Source organism: Oratosquilla oratoria, chromosome 16 (assembly GCF_046742065.1).
Source record: "Oratosquilla oratoria isolate Oo_2021 chromosome 16, ASM4674206v1, whole genome shotgun sequence".
NCBI lineage: Eukaryota > Metazoa > Arthropoda > Malacostraca > Stomatopoda > Squillidae > Oratosquilla > Oratosquilla oratoria.
In genome coordinates, this window is record NC_134792.1 from 46,913,966 (window position 1) to 46,934,195 (window position 20,230).

Here is a 20,230-nt window from a genome sequence, read left to right on the forward strand (position 1 = left end):
GGGTGGTGATGCTGGTGACGGTGATGTTCACCACGAGGGGGACATACTACTACTACTACTACTACTACAATGAATGGGGCTTAAGTTTGATATCAGGAGCATTTTCCCTCGCCAGTGGTCTGAAGCTGATCTGGATCTCGGCTGTTTCAGGCATGGACGCCGGGCTAGTGGCAATGGCGATCAAAGAGGAACCTGGGGCCAATTCGGAAGCCCGCATGGCCAGTGTGACTGAGGCGCTGGTGGCGGACGCCACCGTCAAGGCTTACGGTGGTGGTGAGGAACCGTTCGCCCTGAGCGGAGGACAGCAGCCGGGCCCCAGTTCGGCGGCGGCGACCCCACAGGGTTCTCCGTTCAGTGCGGCTAATGCCATGATGAGCTTCAGCAGCTGCTCAAACCAAAGAACGATGAGCGCGGGAGGAACCGGCGCCCTGGTGTCTGGAGCCTTGAACACGTCGCCGGTGACTTCGGTGATGCTGCGGGGCCTGCAGGGGCACGTCCTGACGTCGGCCGCAGCCGCTGCCGCCGTTGCCGCAGGAGGTGCTTCGGCCTCGCCCACCGGTGCCAACTTGCAGTGCCAGTACTGCGGACGCGTGTTGTGCAACAAGTACGTGCTGAAGGTGCACATACGGGACATGCACGGGCCCCGGCAAAGTCACCAGTGCCCCGTGTGCCACCGTCTGTATTCGTCGCTCAATTCACTGCGTGCGCACATGAGTATGACACACAAAAACAACAACAACAACACCAACTGCTGAATGACGTGCAATACTATCCCCACCTCCCGAGTGGTTAAAGGGAAACAGTAATTTTTTTTTTCTTGAGTTTTTCTTAGTGGGAACGGATTCGGATGAAAGCGCAAGAGAGAGAAAGGAGAAGGATAAGGATAAGAAGAAAGAGAGAGAGAGAGAAAGAGAGACTGAATGAGCGAGCTCCTTGATTGCTTTTCCTAGATCTGCTGTGCAGGTCACTCCCGCACGTAGGTTCTACCTCAAGTTCCTGTTCGTTTCGTAGATGACGAGAGTACTCGTGTTGGAGAGAGATGAGTGTGCTATCTTATTTTATACTTGCAAGTGTCGACATAAAACTATTATCGTGTCTGGTCTTAGTAATGGAAGTCCGCTAATGTTATATACATTATATCTTGCAATCCACCTCCAGCGCGGAGTTTCTTAAATTATTCTTACGAACTAGTGACGGCGACATCGATGAGCCTGTAAATTGTGGCAGTGTAACTGTCTTGTGCTCGGTTTGAAAACTGTTCCACCCCCAAGAGGTACTGGGTCTCCCGGTTGAGAGCCTTGCCTCGTTAAATAAGAAGACAAATACTGAGTGTGTTTCAATGCGCATCGCTTCAGTCAGGCTCAGTGTCATGGTTTGGTCCCAGACACTGGTCGGGCATCGAAACATTGTGCAGCCGAACAGAATTTGTATACTCCCTCCCCCTTCTGCTGATGTGGCGGCCTTCGCTCGCTTACGTCACAGACGGATTGAGAGTGACTATGCGTCCCACCCAAGGAAAAAATAATGATATTATTATTATTAATAATAAAGATAACTTGAAAGTGTTTTAGTTTGTGATGTTGGTGTGGGCACCACAGGTAGAGTTGAGTCAGTCAGTTAGGTGAATATACAACTCGCATGTTTGTGCCATCTTACAGGATATTCGCAATTGTAAATTTAGAAATAATGATAATAAAAAAAAGACGGTATCTGAAGCTTATTAATAACCTTTTAATGTTATTCATCCGTCATCGGGTTTGGGAGAGCGTGGAAGGGTTTCCTGGTGGCTTTGGTTGTGTCCGATGTTTGGTTGGGGATTTCAATGCTGGGTATGTGAATTGGGCCCGCTTCCCCCCGAAGAAGTGAATGACTGCTTGACCCCCCGCGCCGTGTTATTGGGAGACATAGACGCCAAGATGAATTAAGGGGAAAAGGAGAGAGATAATGAGTACAGGAGCAGGGATCGACCCAGAGACCGCCGCCTTCCGTGTCTAAGGTATGTGTTTTGCTGTCTTTCAGGTGGGCGGCGGTCACTCCTGCACACAACGTGCGTATGCCCGTACTGCAACAAGGTGATCAGTAACAAGTACAACTTGAAGACGCACATTCTGGACAAGCACACGGTCCAAACGGAGCGGTTCCCCTGCGAGCTCTGTGGCCGCGTGTATTCGACCAAACACTCACTGGCCACCCACATGTCCACCGTCCACCGCGGCGATCGGGGCGAGCGCGTGACACGAGGGACCAATGCCTCTTCGTCCACCTCTTCAGCAGCTGTCGCCGCCGCGGCCGCCTCCATCGGCCTCAGCCCCATTCCCGTGGCACCCGCGCCCCCGCCGCCGCCGCCGCCTCCTCCTCCACCCGGTGTGGTGGGCCTTGGAGAGACCCGCCCTACACCAGCTCTCCCTCCTCCTCCTCCTTCGCAGGGAGGACCCGTGTCTCAGGCCTCGGTGCACAACGTCGTTGGGTCCATGGGGTCCGGAGCCATGCCCGTACCGGGTTCAAGTCTCATAGGGCAACACGGGAGCGGGGTTGTGGCGTCTACCTCGGCCTCGGTGCCCACGCCCGCGACCACCATGGGCGTCATGTCCCACCTGGTGGAGGGCACTGGAGGCATGCACGTGGCGCCAGCCGGTCCGCAACTGCCGCCCCCGCCCCAGCACATGGGCAGCCCCTCGCATGAACAGATCCACGCGATGGCTCAGAGTTTGGCCCAGTCCCTACCCTCCTTTAGCAACTTCCCCGGCCTTGAGTGAACCGTTCGTGGTTCGAAACGTGCGACTCGGCCGAGTCGGGGACACCTGTAGATAAGCAGAATATACACTGAAACGTCAGAGAGAAGATAATCCTATTTTCCTACGAGTTTTGATCTCATGTACGTGAAAGCTCTGCCTTAAACATCTTATATACGGTATACATATGTATGTATGTATATATATATTTTATGTGGGAAAGTGGGCACAGCCTTTGGTTATTACATAGGGAACGACCAGCAGAATGGTTAAGAGTGGGCTGGTGAGGTCTGGTATCTTGCATTATGCTGGAGCACAAGCCAGATTACACAAATCAGCTGAGAGAATGGAGGGCGTTGATCTGAACAGGGCCGCTCTTGAACAAGACCCTGCTCAGGTCGATCCCCGTCCCTCGTATGAAAGACAAATTCGCCTGGCGAGCATCAGCTGTACAGTGTGGCACGACGCGGTGATGAAGATGTGGTTGTAGGACGGGAATACTGTTCGGTTCCGATTATTATGCTTGGGGGGGGGGCAAGAAGGCTATTGTATAGTGACGGTAACTGCGAACGGGGTGACCATCAGGTATGACATGCTCAAGATAGGTTAGGAACCGGGAGACATCGGAGGGACAACAAAGGTACTGAATTCGGTGAGAATGTGGGTAGCTCATTGAGTGATGAGAGGGTATCCCTTGCTGAATGGTGACGGGATGGGGTGGTTGGTGGATAAGTGTGAGGATCTGACTGCGTGATCGTGAGATGGGGTGAGGCGTGGCCTTAGTCGTCGTTTTTTTTCCGCATAGTCGATGATGAATTTAAAAAACGACTCAGATATTGAGGCCAGCCCCAACATCCTCGGGCTGAACAGAATCTTGTTCAATATTAGAACATAACCTTTGCAGAGCATTGTCCTGTTGAAGTACCCGGGTATCAGCTGACTGCCACAAGGGGGGAGCAAGGTTGATGACGTCAGCTAGGGTAAGGTTGTGGTGGGGCAGTGAGAGGAGGGGAAAATGTTGACTTTTATTCCGTGTTTGCCCTCACAAATGGCTTAGCTTTCATCTATATTTATTTGGGCCTCCGGAGTCGGAAGAGGGCCGTCGCTCAATGTTAGACCTGTTTAGTACTTAGCCTAGCATTTGTCGAGTTCGTTGTCTTTGCTTTGTAGATATGTTGTATTTATGTTGTTTATGTTATATTGGCATTGCAATTTCATGATTATTATGATTAATATTATTAGTAGTAATATATTATTAACCCGGTCAGATCCTGGAGACCCTGTAAGCTAAATAAAATGGTCTGGTGTTAGAAGAAATTTGTGACATGGTCAAACCGTCGACTTCTTTTTGAGAAGCGTCAGATTATTATATATACTGTATATATATATATATATATATATATATATATATATATATATATATATATTATATATATATAATATATGTATATATATATATATATATATATATATATATATATATATATGTATATTTATACACACATATATATATATATATATATATATATATATATATAATTTTTTTCATGCTTCGGGGATTTCTGAATAAAAACACGTCGCCAGCCAGAACGAAATATTTAAAAGTGCGTCACGGTAGAGAAATGGATTAATATTATTGCTATTCTTACTATTATTGCTGTAATTGAAATATATTTTTGTGTACACATAGATGTTGGATGTGTTCCTGCGCGGATGTAGTAGTTTGAGTGATTACATAAGTTTGGGACATTATATTCTGCCCAGGGTTTTCCCCTTTGCTGAATGAAATCGTGGACCATTAGCGAAAAGCTAAATATACAGTGACACCCACAAATGAATGAATTATTGAGATGCAATTAAGCCTTTCCTTGTGTGTAAATAAAATTGTCTAAATGAGTTAAGTCACATGACGCATCCAGCCCTTGAATTTATATTTTTTGATCAATCAAATCGTTTTAGGGTTATCCCCCCCCCCACACACAAAAGATGTTGAGAGATACAAAGACGGGGCACCACGAGCATAGCTCCCCTTCCTGTAGAATACAAGTAGGTAAATACACACATCTACCACAACCTCTCACTAACCCCAAGAGATATCTGTCAGGCAATAATTATATTTGAGTTTGAGTCATTATAACAATTTTAAATGAAATGTAAAACGTGTACAGCAACCTAATCATGTTTGTATTGCGTATGGTGTGAGTTGTCTCGTCCACACGAACATTCTTGAGGGGCAAAATTTAAGTGCAAGAGTGAATATAAACATAGTTTTTTGCATTTTCATTCGCCTAGGTTTTCCACGCATGGGGAAACGCGCGCGTGTACACACACACACACACACACACACACACATACATACATAATGTGAGTGATAATGATCAAAATGGGTAATATTGTAATGATCGGGTGATTTTCAGAATTAAATATTTTATTGGTTCTTTAGTTGGGAGTTTAGAAAGTTATGAACTCACGACCGAAAATGTTTCAAGAATGTGTACATATACACCCCTTTTTTTGTGTTCCTAGGCATGCATTTATTGCATAATCTTTTTAGATTTTTGCTAACGGTGCAAAATACTTTCATAAATACATCTTCAGCTCATGGTACAAAATGATTGAATGGAATTTAGGTATATATTGCGGAAGTGAAGCATATTGAGACATCAAATTTGCACCCTAGGTCTTTATATCGTTGCGAATTGAAATGTATCAAGTGCAAGACTCAAACGCGTTTGCAAATTAAATCATTAAGTTGTTTGGGATAATACTGAAGCAATCACTTCCTGTGATGACGTAGGCAAAGGAAGTTGATTGAATGTAGTTCGATTAAATGTAACCGGAATATTGATATATAGTGAGCCGGAACCTAAAGGACTTGGTTGGTTTATGTGAAAAGAATTAACCTGATACCATGGTCCTTTGGGAAATATGTAGATGGGTCTGCGTCAGGAAAAGGAATTATTTTGGGGATGGATCGGGAGTTGGCGTGGGAGCTTAAAGGAGCTCAAAAGGGTTGGAGAGGAGTGAGTGTGGCTGTGTGCTGTCGTGACGTTTGCTACCATTCCGGGAGTATTCGAGTTTCTGTTTTCTTCATCGGGTCTTTAACAAGAACCCTCGATGTATCACGAGGACCCCCCCCCCCCCATGGCTGAACAAAACTTCTTTTCTTCTTTCTCTTTGTTCGTCTTAATTTTTATTATTTTTCGTCTTTTTTTTTCTCTCTTTTCTTCTTGTTCGTGTTTTTTTTCGTTTTCCTTATAAGGAGTCACCATAACCGGCCTGCTTATTCCACTTCGTTTGTGTCTCTCTCTCTCTCTCTCTCTCTCTCTCTCTCTCTCTCTCTCTCTCTCTCTCTCTCTCTCTCTCTCTCTCTCTCTCTCTCTCTCTCCTTTTTTTTTCTTTCTTTCTTCTCGTATTTAAAAACTCTCCCTTGGGTCCTTCTTCATTCTGCCTGGTGGTTCCATCTTCAGTGCCCTTCTCCTGACATTCTCCTCTTCGTCTGTCCTCATGACATGGACAGGCCATCTGAGCTACGCTTGTGTTATCTTTCCTCTGAGCTTTGTGACACAAGGATCGTCCGTCGTTATGTTTGTCACCATTTCTTAACTCCTCTTCCTATTTCTGTCATCCTAGGTTAGGATGGAGGCTTTTATTCTCTTGAATAGAACCTTTTTGTTGCATACCAGGAACAGAGATAAGTTTCGAAAAAATGGGGGGAAAGTTATCCAAATATAGACACAGTTATTAGAAAAATAGGCTGAGTGTTTGGAATACTCTAATAATTTCTAGAATCGTGAGATAAGATAATCGTCTTTGGGGGTGGATCGAAAAAAAAAAATTCAAAGAAAATTGAAGCTGTTTTGCTGGATTACAAATAGGTTATATAATCGTAAAATTGGATTGTTCTGATTAGTAACACTTGTCACAGGAAAGATGTTTTCCTGGAGTTCTCATTATATTCTCGCCTCTCTCTCTCTCTCTCTCTCTCTCTCTCTCTCTCACACACACACACACACACACACACACACACACACACACACACACACACATTTTCTTACCCATCCTACCTGTCTCTCTCCACACCTCCCTCTCCCCCTTTCCCCCCTCTCCCCCTTTCCCCCTCTCCCATCTTCCCCCCCTCTCCCATCTTCCTCTCATCACCCCTCTCTCTTTCTCTCCCTCTCTCCCCCTCTCTCTCTCTCTCTCTTCATAAGGGACTTAAATCTACTGTCTCCAGTTTCTAAGCTGTACGGAATAAGAAATAATCACTGAAATCAATTAGATATTCAAAAGGTTTAAGACAGATTAGGTCACTCGTTTTAAATGTGGCCAATTTGTGTAAATCAGAGTGGAAAACAATGTTTATAAGTAAAAATTATAGAATTAACATGTCTTTGATAAATAGAGGTATGAAAAGAATTTTGGTGCCATTATCAGTGATGATCTTAAAACACTTTGGTATTGTATTTCTGTCTTAAAGAAAAAAAAATTGGCAATTCGATCTTTTGAATTGAAAAAAAATAATAAATCGATGTAGTTATTTTGTTGGTCCATAGTTTCCAAGTCTTATTAAGTCTTCGACAGATTTGAGAAGGTAAAATATCGAACTATCAAACTGTAATTAACCCATTCAACTCCGATGACAAGATGTCTTGTCATTTGGTCAAATAAAACAAAAAATCATAAAACACAAAAATGTTTGATCAAACACCAGAAAAATATGACGTCAGTCCTCGCTTCGCTGCGAGCGAAGCGAGGACTGACGTCATATTTTTCTGGTGTTTGATCAAACATTTTTGTGTTTTATGATTTTTTGTTTTATTTGACCAAATGACAAGACATCTTGTCATCGGAGTTGAATGGGTTAAGAAACTATAGACCCGTGCCGAAGACCGAATGTCAGCCCCATGGGGCTGCACCTTGAGATGGTTATAAAAATGTTGACTTTTCAAAGATGGGCTGCAGGGAGGTGATCCTCTCTGACATTCATTTCGCCTGACTACCTTATGCAGGTACCGTCTGCGACGCGAGCAGAATGTCGTAGTTTCTGTCTTATGATTTATTTGATCTATTTGTTTTATAAAGGCGTTTGTTTACTTTTATTTTTCTTGTGCCTTACCTCGTTGTATGGACCAAAGGGTCACGTTTCGGCTTCATGTTTAATCACTGTAACTCGTTATATACAAAACAACACCGCTTGCCCGCTTACAGGTTAAAGATTTTGGTTTGGGTTTTGGATGTCTTGCTGCACCCTACTCTCGAGGTACTACCTTGCCATCCATGTTTTTTGAAGCTGTACTTTGTGCTGAAGATGTAATACATGATAGCAATAATTTTACCATACCCTGAGTAATGTTCCCAACTATGAAATTGTATACATGCAATGCATATATATATATGTATATTATATATATATATATATATATATATATATATATATATATAATATTGTATGCGAGTGCTTGTATTTGTACATGCATGTATGATATGAAAGTTAGCACAATGATGTCTTAAGAAATTAGTTCATTTGTCATACTCTTTACGTTAGCGCAAATTAAACCACGTAGATTATGTGTATTTTAATGACGAGTATATGATTTCTTGTCTATAATTAGGTATTTGACTATTATTGTTCTAGTATTTTATTTCTTACCCGTTTATTAGCCAAATTAGAAAATATATATAAAAAGATGCCATGAGTCATGTTGAAGTAGAGTGAGGCCACGAGACGGTCGGGCGTATGTACTGCTGTTGATGACGGTTGGGAGGAGGAGGGCGAATTTGGAGAGGGCGGGAAACTTGAGGATGCTGGACCGGCTCTTGCAGTCGTTTATAAAATACAAAAGACCTTGGAAGCCTGTCTTCCAAAGCCTGACATTTAGAGCCTGGGTCTTGGCAACCAGGTTACTGAAATTCGGCTTTTTGAGGACAGGTCGAGAAGTGTCAAGTTGCCACTGTGCCATAGTGTAGTAACCCATGGGGTCAGGACACGGCTGGCGGGCGCCCTCGCGCGGGTGGATGAGCGAGCGTGCTTGCGTGCGCGTGTGCGCGGGGGGCGGCCTAGTCTGTGAAGCCGTGGAGAGTTATGGCCTTCGCGCTGGGCTGTACAAGGCCTACTGTTGTGTACGCTCACTGCTTGCTTGCCTGTCTGCTTGTTGTCACGCCAACAATAAAGTTATTTTACTACATATCAACCATTTTTGTATTGATTTCCACCCTTAATGGGGCAAGTTGAATGTATTACCCATACTCTCAGTGTCGTTGCTGTTGATGTTTTTGATGCTGCTGCTGCTGCTGCTGCTCCTGTCGACGAGCCGGTCTGGTGCCTGGCTCGCTACCGCCGCCGCCGCCACCGCCGCCGCCGCCGCCGCCGCCTCTGTGAGCGGGAACTCTTCCCGCTCTCAGCCCGGGTGGACACAGCAGACGGCACCACCCCCCACCCCTCACCCCTCGCCCCACTCACTCACCCACCCACCCACCCTCTCTGTGACTTTGCTACACATTGCTTGCTTTTCCAGTGATTGCTAACTGAGCTTGTGACCCCACGAGAACCAGAGTGTGTTTTACTCAGGGTTGCCGGATGGCACATTCTCATAACAGTATTATGTACATTTTGCCTGCCAGGAGGAGGAGAAGGCGGTGGCGGCGGCGGTGCGAGGAGTAGCACAAGGGTGGGTAGGCCCCCCCTTCCCTCCACCTGTGGTAAATATGTGGCAAGTGGCTGTGGTGGTGGTGGTGGCGGTGGCAGCGGTGGCGGCGGCGGCGGTGGGGGGGGTAGTGGAGGTGGCGGTGATGATGATGCTTTGCGCTGCCCCTGCCGCCGCCTCAGCCACCGCCGCCTCAGCCCCCTTCCTCCTCCTCCGCCGCCGTCGCCGCCGCCGCCGCCATGTTTGATTGAGAAGATCATTGTCCTTAGCAGACATTATGACTGACGGGGTTGTTCGTTCGTTGCAGGGTGGGGTGTGGGCGCTGACGTGGGCGGCGGCAGTGTGGGATCGTTGGAAGGCCCAGCCACGTGTCCCGTGTGCCTCAAGGTGCTCTCCAACAAGTACAACCTTCGCACACACCTCGAGGACAAGCACTCGCCTCTTCAGCACGTGTTCCCGTGTCCGATATGCAAGCACGTGTACAAGACGCGCAACTCTCTTCATAACCACTTCTCCATGCGGCACCGGGGACTCAAGATGCCGAAGATGTAGACCATGCCGCCGCCACCACCACTACCACCACCACCACTACCACCACCACCACCACCACTACTACTACCACCGCTGCCTCCACCATTAATTCTACCACAATTACCACTACCACATCTTTCACCACAACCACTCTTGCCTGTGTTCCACCACTGGAGACACGCTTGCTGAAAGATCAGGACCCACTGGGCTCCACAAGGTGTTCTTGACATTATCCATCATGCCATTGTCCTCAGACTATTCTCTCTTTTTTTCATCATTTTTGCAGAGTACTACAACAGTGTTGTGTCTCTGGTGGTGGCCCTACGGCGTTCTATGTATACGAATTGAGGCAGACGTATATATATATATATATATGTATACATATATATTTATGTATATATACATGTACATGTATATATATGTGTGTATATGTATATATTGAGAGAGATATAGATATAGATATATATAACCTTATATTACCACTGCCTTAAAAGACTTGGTGCAGCAGATTACATTTTTCGTCTTGAACTTGATACTGTGTGGAATTTGATGAGCCCATATACATCTGACAGTGTTTTGCTGTAGTCGCCCCCCTTACATGCCCTCTCCACCTCCTCCCCCTCCTCTTTCTCCTCCTCGTCCTTCCTCCCTCCCCTCCCCACGTCCTCTACTTCTCCTCCACGTTCCCTCACAAACTACAGTATCATTAAATGTTAACGCACACAAATGCCCTCTCCCACCCCCAACACCCACCCTCCCTTTTGTAATACCTGGAACTATCATGTTTTACTTTATTGTTTAACGCTTGATAGCCAGATCGCTGCCCCCGGGCGTTGCCGTCAGTTAATGGTGGTGTTTGTTGTTATTGTTACAGGAGTGGGCGCGGGCGTTAACACGAGCGCTATGGTAGGTGTGCTAGGTGGACTGATGAACACAAAGTGGCAGTGCCCGGTGTGTTGCAAGCTGCTGAGTACGCGCTCCAACCTAAAGATCCACTTGGCAGACAAACACTCGTCACTTCAGCACGCCTTCCAGTGTCACGTATGTCACAAGATGTACAAGACCAAAAACTCCCTCCACAACCACATGAGCATCCGGCACAGGGGCATTAAGATGCTGCGGCACCCTCTGCCCCTTCCGTAGTGCCAGGGGAGGGGCCCCTTCGCTCCAGGGCCCCCACCTCCTCCTCCTCCTCCTTGTCCTCCTCCTCCCCGTCCTCCTCCTCTTCCTCCTCCTCCTACACAACCACCATTATCTCCTGCTCATCCTCTTCCTCCTCCACACTCTCCTCATCCTCTTCACTCCCCTTCATCTCCTCCTCTTCCTCTTCGTCCTCCTCATCTCTCTACTCCGTCACCTCCTCCAACCTTTACTTCCTTTAGTCCACTAACCTTTACTTCTTGTGTCCCTCTTTCTCCTCCTCCACCTCCTCTTCCTCCTCCCCCTCTTCGCTTTACCCTCTCGCCATGCCTCCCCGCTTCCTTCAGCTCCTTCCAGTGCAACCCGCGCCCTCCTTCTCCCGCCGTGGCTGTGATGAAGGCGGCGGCACAGCACTGAAGACCACTTCGGCTTCTCCTCCTCCTCTTCCTCCTCCTCCTCTTCCTCCTCCTCCTACTCCTCCTCCTCCTCCTCCTCCTCCTCCTGTGCTTGCCAAAGTCCCTGATGGACTGCCGGACAGACGCTGTTCCGGATCTGGCCAAAGTCACAGACAGACGGACGGGCGTTGTTCTGGGTCCGTCCGAAGTAAGGACGGACAGACAGGTACGGTTCCGCCTCCGTCCTAGGGCATGACCTGACGTCATCCAGGGCCAAGGACGGAACCAGTTCAAGTGTTATCCTAGGCAGTCCTTTGCTTCCGGCAACCACTATCACTGGAGAGAGCCACCCTTTCTTTGTTCTAAATCCGCCCCTACTCCCACCTCCCACACTCACTCCCACAGAAACAAAAAAATAATAATTGAAAAGGAGGAAGAGGTGGTTGTGTCTGTAGTCCCTCACACGTGTGACTATTGCCTTGGAGGAAATGCTGGCCTTCTCCTAGAGCCCCATACTTCGCACACGCCTGACACAGGAGGCCCCGGCCCTTCATGGATGCTCTCGAGAGAGACACACACATAAACCCACGAAGGTGTTGACTTGGATGAGGTCCTCAAGTTTTGTTGTAAGCAAGGGAACCTCTCCCCCCTGTACCAGTGGTTCTCAACCTTTTTGTTCGTGGGTCCTTTACTTATGGAATGCTATTTCCAAAGTTCCTGGAGATCTTTTCAACGATGACTTAAATCGTTTTGCATCCACCAACTGCTACATGTTTGAGGACTGTGTGCCCTCCTAGGAGGTTCTCTGGATGCCCCAGACTCCCCAGAACCTAGGTTGAGAACCCCTGTCCACGCCGGACACCGCACCGGATGACCGGTTGCACAAGAGCCATTTTGCTCTTGTTTCCATAAACACACAATTCACTCGGACTTAGGATAGTTCCCTGAGGTTGTTGACACCTAGCATTAGATTTTATGAATTTGGCCCTGGGAGATCCCTGCCATGTGTCCATGGACGCTCCATAAAAAACACATAACATAGATAAAATACATACAAAAAAGAGAGCCCCCCCCCTTCCCCATCCTGACCTACACCAGCCATTCTTTTCATGGTCTTATGTGAAAGACACGAGTAAAGAGGGGACAGCGTTCTGCCTCCGCTCTTGCGCACTCGCGCATACACACGCACACATATACACACACGCACACGCACACATACACGCACACATTGGTCAAGTACATAAAAATGAAGAGAGGCCTTAACAGTTTCTTGTACACGATAGAATGACAGGAAAAAGGATTTTGTGTTCCTGGGCCTTGAGACACCCAATATCAAGTTTGATAGGGAAGAATCGACCTTTGTACCCTCCCGGCTCCTTTAGAATCTATCAAGGACCGGTGTCCTTCAGTTCTTTGAAAGAGGAAGGCCTGGGTCCTTAACCCTCCGTGATAAAGAAGGCCCGGGCGAAGTCCAGTCCGTCTTCAAGAGAATCACTCGAGATGATCCTCCGGCCTTCAGAAGGACTCCTCCAGGTGCTTGTGAGGAGGAACGTCTGTGTTCCTTTGAATCCTTTGAAGAAGGAGCAATGGGAACGTACACCTTCTTGTGAGGAAGAACGACCCAGCTTCTTCACAGCCCCCTTCGTCAGGAGGAAGGTCAGGACCGCCTCCTTAGCCCCGATGGTAGAGGAACTTTCTAGATCACCTGGGTGTCTCTCCCTTCTCTCCAGTCGATAAGGAAGGTCCGCCCTTCCTTCTCCACCCCCTACCCCCCTTCCCCCTTGCAACTAGCCCCCTTCCCCGTGCCAGCAGGAAGGTCTATCCTTCTTGTCCTTATAGAAAGGAAGGATCGGCCTTCTCTGCTCCGTTGTGGAGAGAAGTTCAGCCTCTTATGCTTCCCCTTTGAGAAAGAAGATTCGACCTCGTAGCCTGTTGGGGCTTGTGGTCAGACATCTTACATTCTGAAGAACTTGTGACGTCCCCTGAGACTCAAAATTTAAGGAAGACTGTGATCCACAAAAAATAAGTTTTAAAGTCCCGCAGCTGCTTCTCCACTCTCCCCCCCTTTTTTTAAATTAAGATTTCTATAGGGCTGGTGGATAATTTAATGGCTTCTACTCCACACCAAACCCAGAGGAAGAACCATGAAGGGCCGGCCTTCTGTTCCCCCTTCCCTTCTCCCCCCCACCCAGAAAGAATGAATTTATACTGATGCCCCCGTCACTGGGGAAGAGCGAGAAAAAGATGTTAAACAAACGCAGTTAGGAACCTTTGTAGGCCTTGCCATTACAGAAAGGACTTGATTTTACTTTTGCACACTTGTACTGCATATCAGTAGGCTTAAAAAAGACGCCATTTGGCTGAGGGCGTATGATGTTGATGATGATGATGTGTGACAAGCTGAAAACCCGTATACTGATTGGAAGAGGACCAATGTGCAGTGTGACCGTGCCAATGCTGACCCTTAAGTAGTTAAGTGGAAAAAGATAATAATGATCAGTCTCCGTCTCATCCTGATCTGTAGGTGTAGAGCCACGATTACATAAGAATTAAAAAAAAATCGATAAGACTAAGAATAATAATTATTATAATGATTAAAATAAAAACCGCCATATCAGATTATCCATGTAAGAAATTCAGTATTAGTTTATTGTTTCTTTGTTTAATTTTATTTTATTTTTATTGTTTTTTATTATATTTTTTCTTTTTTTTTACGCCTTTAAGTTAATACTCAGTCCAAGAGTCCTGCGGAGGGGGGAGTTTGTTCTGGAACGGCTATCCCCGGTGAGTTTATAGATGTGACATTTAAAGGATATAGGAGTTTTATTGTGATAATTTAAAGTACCTTAAAGTCTTCTCTAAGTCTATATGAATAAGCAGACCCCCAAATTCCCCCTCCCCCTTATGACTGGAGCACTGCGTGCAGAATTCGCTAATTCGCCCTCTCCCTGCATGGGGATGTCGTCGGTGAAATGGTACAACTGGGCCGAGAACGAAGTGTTTATGAGGCACTATTCATGTTGGACGCTCATGTGCGGCCTTGTCCAGCGATGATCCAACACATCACTCGCCTCGCAGGGTCCAGATACCTTATTTCTTAGACGTGATTTAACCCGAAGTGCCGTTGCAAGTCACCCTTGGGTGGGGGCACTGAAGCCTTCCTCAAAGTCCTTAAGGGTCAAGTGAAGGCCGCCTTTTGGTCGAGAGGACTATCACTCTCCCACCTCCCACCCACCTTCTCTCACTTCATAAGGTTGAAGGGGAGGCCTGACCCGTGCAGATGACGGCGAAGAGTTGATTTCTGGGGGGAAATTGACGGGCCGGATGATTGCTGTCGTCAGCATTGGCTGCATGCAGCTCCATGAAAATTGTTGATTCGTATTTTTATGACTATTTCTATTACTGTTTACGATTACAATTACACTGAGTTTAATGATGTAGGAAGCAAGCTAGCAGCTATTTATGCAGCGATTGTGAAAGTGCAGGTGAGGCGAGGATAGTTTTTTAATCATGTGTTGTATTCGGGGACGGTTTGGGATACGGTAGATGTAGGGGGACGGGAGGCAGAGGGGTGGGAGGGTAAGGGAGGGGGGGAAGGTCTGCTAGTAGGTAGTAGACGCCAAATGTACGTAGATCGTGCCCTAGGAACCCACTGTGTTCAGACCCTGTCGTGCGACGTGACCTATAAAGCTGGTGCCTGCTGCTGCTGCTGCAGCTGCCGCCGCTGCTGCTGCCGCCGCTGCTGCTGCTGCTGCTGCTGCCGCCGCCGCCGCTGCTGTTACTGCTGATCATTGCCAGAATCCAGGGTAGCAAGCCAACACGTTTGTCCGCCTCGAGGGCGTGTAGGCCGGAGAGGGGTTGTTATGTCCCACGGAATTTCCATATCATTCGTCGTATTTCTCAAATAGTTTTTTGCGTGACGCTTCACTAGATTGTACCATTGATTGACTGTAGACCGCTTTGTATAAACAAAAAAACGAGTGGGTCGGCGAGCGTTTCCCGAAAGTTTGTGGAATCGCCTTTCCTTTCTTTTTTTTTTATGTCGAAATAGTCGTGAGTAAGCTTTGCACGTTTAGCTTTTGTTCAATGAAAGGACCCATAGAAGTTTTTGAACAAGACGCCGAGTACCGTACTACTGCTAGTTGCGAATCCGACCTGCTTCGTAGCTTAACCGTTGATATTTTAAATCGGACGCGCTGCGCTCTGCTCCCGTTGACTGATCCCCACCCCCATCCCTTCCCATCCCCGTACCCCACATGCATACACTCACACTCCTTGATGCGTCGTGTACAGTATTTATGATATGCTGTTCCTGCCGCCCCTGTCCAGGCTGGGCGGGACAGGGGGTGGGGGTGGAGTGGGGTTATAACTGACTGGGCAGATGAAAGAGTAAATCCCCATTCAGCTCAGTTCCTCCACCTCTTCCTCCTTATCTCCTTTTCCTCTAACTCCTCACCGTCGTCCTACCTTCCTTTCTCATCGTCCTGGTGATTTACCTTCTCTCGCCCTCCTCGTCCTCCTCCACCTCTTCTCTCCACCCTTGCAGAGGGTGGGGGGCATATGAGGCTAGCTGGGTCACACCTGATGTGGTTTGGCCAGGGTTGCTTTGGGTCGCGTGTGCTGACCAACTGTCGAGAGGACTGACGGAGGGAAGGAGGAAGGATAGGAAGAAGGAAGGGAAGCAGCAATGGTGATGTTGATCCTGATATCCAAGACACTATCGTGACCCAGACTCCCGGGCCCCGAAAATGAGTGCACTTACCTTCCCCTCCCCCTTCCCTTGCAGCGTTAAGTGCCATGTAGAGTAGGCGCACCGTTCACACCTTCGCACTTTGGATTTCTTAATCATTTCACTATTTTGTTTGATTTTATCAGTACAGTTTTTAATGATACATTTAATGGTTTGATTCGATTTCTTTTAACCCGTAAGGAACACTTTACATTTTGCATACCATATATATCATTATTGTGAAGAGAACATGTGATAGTTTTTATGGAGCTTACGCAGGGCCTTGTCACGGGAGGCTGGAGGCGGGTGGCTGCGGCCGTCTCGCCGCCTTCTCCACCCCTGAACCCGGTTAAGCGGCCGTCGGCCCCGCCCCCGCCTCCCGCAGCCGCCTGCAGCCTCCAGTGTGCGCCCATAGCTTAGCCCGCCGTCAAATCGGCGTTTTGATTTTTTCCTAACATGGAAACAATTTTTTTCAGTTGCTTCTGCATTAGTCTGCATTTGTAGTACACCATAGTTCCTCTGTCTGTTAGTCAACGTGCTCTTGGTTTTAGTGCACTTTACTTGTTCTGGAGTATTGCAGCTCGACCTAACGGGCGACTGACAAAGTCTTCGCGCGTGAGCTTGGCGCGTGGTTGTGGCGGGCAGCTAGGCCCGGCGGATGGGCGGACTGGAAAGATGTGTAGACGGATGAATGGGTGACACGCGTGGGCGGGGGATGAGATGAAACACGCGTGCTTCCTGTCGCTCCCTCCGTCAAGTGAGGTGACCGCCGTAGGCGTGTGTGAGTGTTGTCCCCGAAAGCCCCCGCCCGCCCGGCCAGCCAGCCACCCAGCCAGCCAGCAACATCGCTAGTCAGCCACCCGGTCTTGGGCCGTTGCAGTCGCCATCCCCCGCCGCTGCTGCTGCTGCTGCTGTTTCCCCCGCTGCCACGCTGCTGCCGCCGCCGCGCGCCCGACTTATTGTCAAGTTGAGAATATTCCTTGGCGTGTGATATTATTTTACATTGGAAAGCCTATTTAGATGATCCCATTTAGAGTTCTGTGATAGGTAGTAGTTAAGAGGTCTTGTGGTACTTGGTATCTGAGCTCTGCCATAAATAGGCTGCATAGGTTGCCCAGATACGCGTGGCCCGCGTTGAAGTGCCTGGCTGTGGACAATATTCATTCAGAGTATTAAATATTTTTATATTATCGAATTTTTCGAGATGCTGTGAGTGGTTAGGTATGCCAATGACACCGCTGTCGACTATGATCCAGTTATGATATTGTGATATTGGTAGCTGTAAGGAATTGGACTCTTAGCCTGGAGATTGTCGTATTATAGTTTTTTGTATTATTTTGATACAAAGGATTTAATTTGTTGGTAAAAGTTTTATTCGTTTGATAGATTGTAGGCGTTCGTAAAAGAAGCTGGACATGGTGCTTTCGTAGCGGAGTGTCTGCAAGCCTTGGTGGCATTACTGAGAATGCTGAGGATGTTGTATCAAGATGAGGATGTTGTCAGTGATAGTTAATGAACCAGATGATAGTAGTGATCATATTGTGAATGATGTGCAATGATCTAGAGATTTCTGTATGCCTGTGTGGTGTGTCTGGTCCCAAGACGGAGACGAAAAAGCAAACAAAAACAAAACTCTTTACCCCCCTCAAAAAGAAGTAACGAAACATACTACTTTGATATAATTCATTTGATAGCCCTCCCTCACAGATAATCAAGAACAAACAAGTAGTTAAATTAAGGTTTGTATATATGTACCTTAATCGTTACCAAAGCATTTATTGGCGTGACCTGACCTTGTGATAAAATAAAAAAATAAATAAAACTTGAAAGGTGTTGCTTGCGGTGACCAGATACGACCGTTTTGACTGTGACGTATTTCCTACGTAATCACTACGTCACGTCGTCTCCCTCGCTCGGCTTGCCACGGTTCGGCTCGGCTGACGGGCGGGGCGGTCGAACGGTCGTTGTGCTTCGGAAGGGGGTTACTATACAGCACTATTGGGTAGGTTAGTTACGATCGTGATATTGAGATCCTTATTGTGATATTGAAATAAGTATGTACCCTTTTTTTATCTCCGTGATAAAGCGAAGTGATTCCCCGAGGCATTTGATGAAGTGAAGGATAGTGAAGGTTAGAATTGAGGTGAAACATTAAAAGCCACTGTTCTGTGCAACCATTGCTCTTAGAGTCCACATAGAGAGAGCTTTCGTAGAGATGTCATACATAACTTCATGCTTAGACTGGCTGTGTACTCCATGTTTTCGTAATAAAGGAGTTGACATTTTGCTTAAGTGTTTTATTTCTATCCCCAGTTAATGTGTTATTATTTATTATCTTGTGGTTATGTCTGAGAAGTTTATAAAGTTGGAGGTTATTTAATTTCGCGAACTTTCCTCGCATTGAAATCGACAAGAGGACTTCTCGTTGTATTGACCAATAGGATGGTGGAAGACACTTTATCTGTGGCAGATGCATTAATTTAGTAAAATGTAAATATTCTTGCTTCGAAGAATTTCACGAAGACTATCCAGAAATAGATGAGAAACAACATACCAGCTACACGCCCAAAAGCGTCAACAGTCCTTATATGGTAAAATATGCTTGTCTGGGTTTTGGTGTGACGGGAAAGATGGACAAGGGAGGGGAGAAAGAGAAATTTATATAAATTTTCAAATTTATGTAATCTCGAATTCTAATGCATTGGACACAGTTTTACCTTGTGTCGAATTGAGTCCTGGTCGGTATATGAGACAAGGAAACACCTAAATTTGTTCACTTTAACTTGGCAAAAATTATAAATAATAACAAATTCGTTGGCAGTTAGGCTGAAAATGTTGATGAAATAAACACCGTATGAAAATAATAAATTAATTGTAACGCAAAGATATTTGAGAACTACAAGTCAACTTTTCACCATAGTTTGTGAAGAAAATCTGTCAGGTTAAAATGAACAGACCGTTAGTAGTAAACTTGTGTTGTACCCTTCGTGTGGACACTGTGAATCTTAACGTCGAGTGAGGCATTCCCTTCCGCTTCCAACTCGCCGCGCTGTTAGTGGAGCATGGATGGTGCGGTATTTATGACCATGGGATTGATTCCGTCCTCCCTCAACTTTGGAGAATGTAACACCCGTAAGTCTCATGGTGTGGGAAAGCAGTTTGAAATTGTGTGTGTGTGTGTGTGTATATATATATATATATATATATATATATATATACTGTATATATATGTGTGTGTGTGTGCAAGTGTGTATGTATATATGTGTATATTGCGCAAGTGCGTATTTATTTAATAATAGATTCTTGTCACAGATTTCCTCTCCTACATGGAACCCTGTAACAAATTATGTACTTTTAAGTGAAATATATGTTGACCTATCGTCGTTTAGAAAAAAAAGTACAGTGAAAAAACAACAACTTCTTGCAGCACATAATTTAGTGAAAAAAAAAGAGTCGCATGGTATTAATAAAACGTACTGAAGTAAAGATATGTGACTGGATGCACACGCAGGAAACAATTTGATGTTCATTGGTGGGGAAGGTGGATGTTATAGACTTTCGTCTGAATTTCGTTTGGACAACAAGGAAGTCTCATGTATATATAGAAAGGGAAAACTTTCCAATGTTCATAGTGTAAATGGTAACTGTCCCAACCACACTGGTATTGTTTATCCGGGTGTAAAAAGAAAAGTGGAAAAAATGTGTATATATAAGCTCAGTTGTGCCCTACCTGGCCACGGGCGTTAGTGTGTCCCACTTCGCATTGGGGGGACCATTCTCAGGACCCCAACAGTTTCCCAAAACTTAATCTCAGTTGAAATAAAAAACTCGTAACAAAATTGATGTACGCAATCGAAACGCCAGACTTTGATACGAGTGATACGATCATTTGTGTTTTAATCTTAGGAGATGTTGCGCCATGTTTGACTTTAACGCTTATTAACGTTTTTCAAGAGAAATGCAATCTTATCTGTACAAGTCTCAGAACACGTGAGTGCACGGTGGGCACTGGAAACGCGATTTATTTTGATTTCCTTAACACATATTTTGGAGCAT

General features: G+C 46.3%; 1 protein-coding gene across 5 annotated transcripts in view; it reads left to right on the forward strand.

Annotated features, from left to right (window-relative positions):
- Positions 1–20,230, forward strand: part of LOC143033965 (uncharacterized) — a 253,952-nt gene that overhangs the window by 91,322 nt on the left and 142,400 nt on the right. The window contains exon 6 of one of the 5 annotated variants that reach the window (XM_076199703.1): positions 2,020–2,771. The exons of 3 other annotated variants lie outside the window; for them this stretch is intronic. In XM_076199703.1, the coding sequence (XP_076055818.1) occupies positions 2,020–2,756 (737 nt within the window). In that variant the 3' untranslated portion in view covers positions 2,757–2,771. Of the gene's footprint in view, positions 1–150; positions 1,686–2,019; positions 2,772–20,230 lie in introns of those variants that run through there. One more of the 5 variants, XM_076199707.1, reaches the window with a different exon arrangement.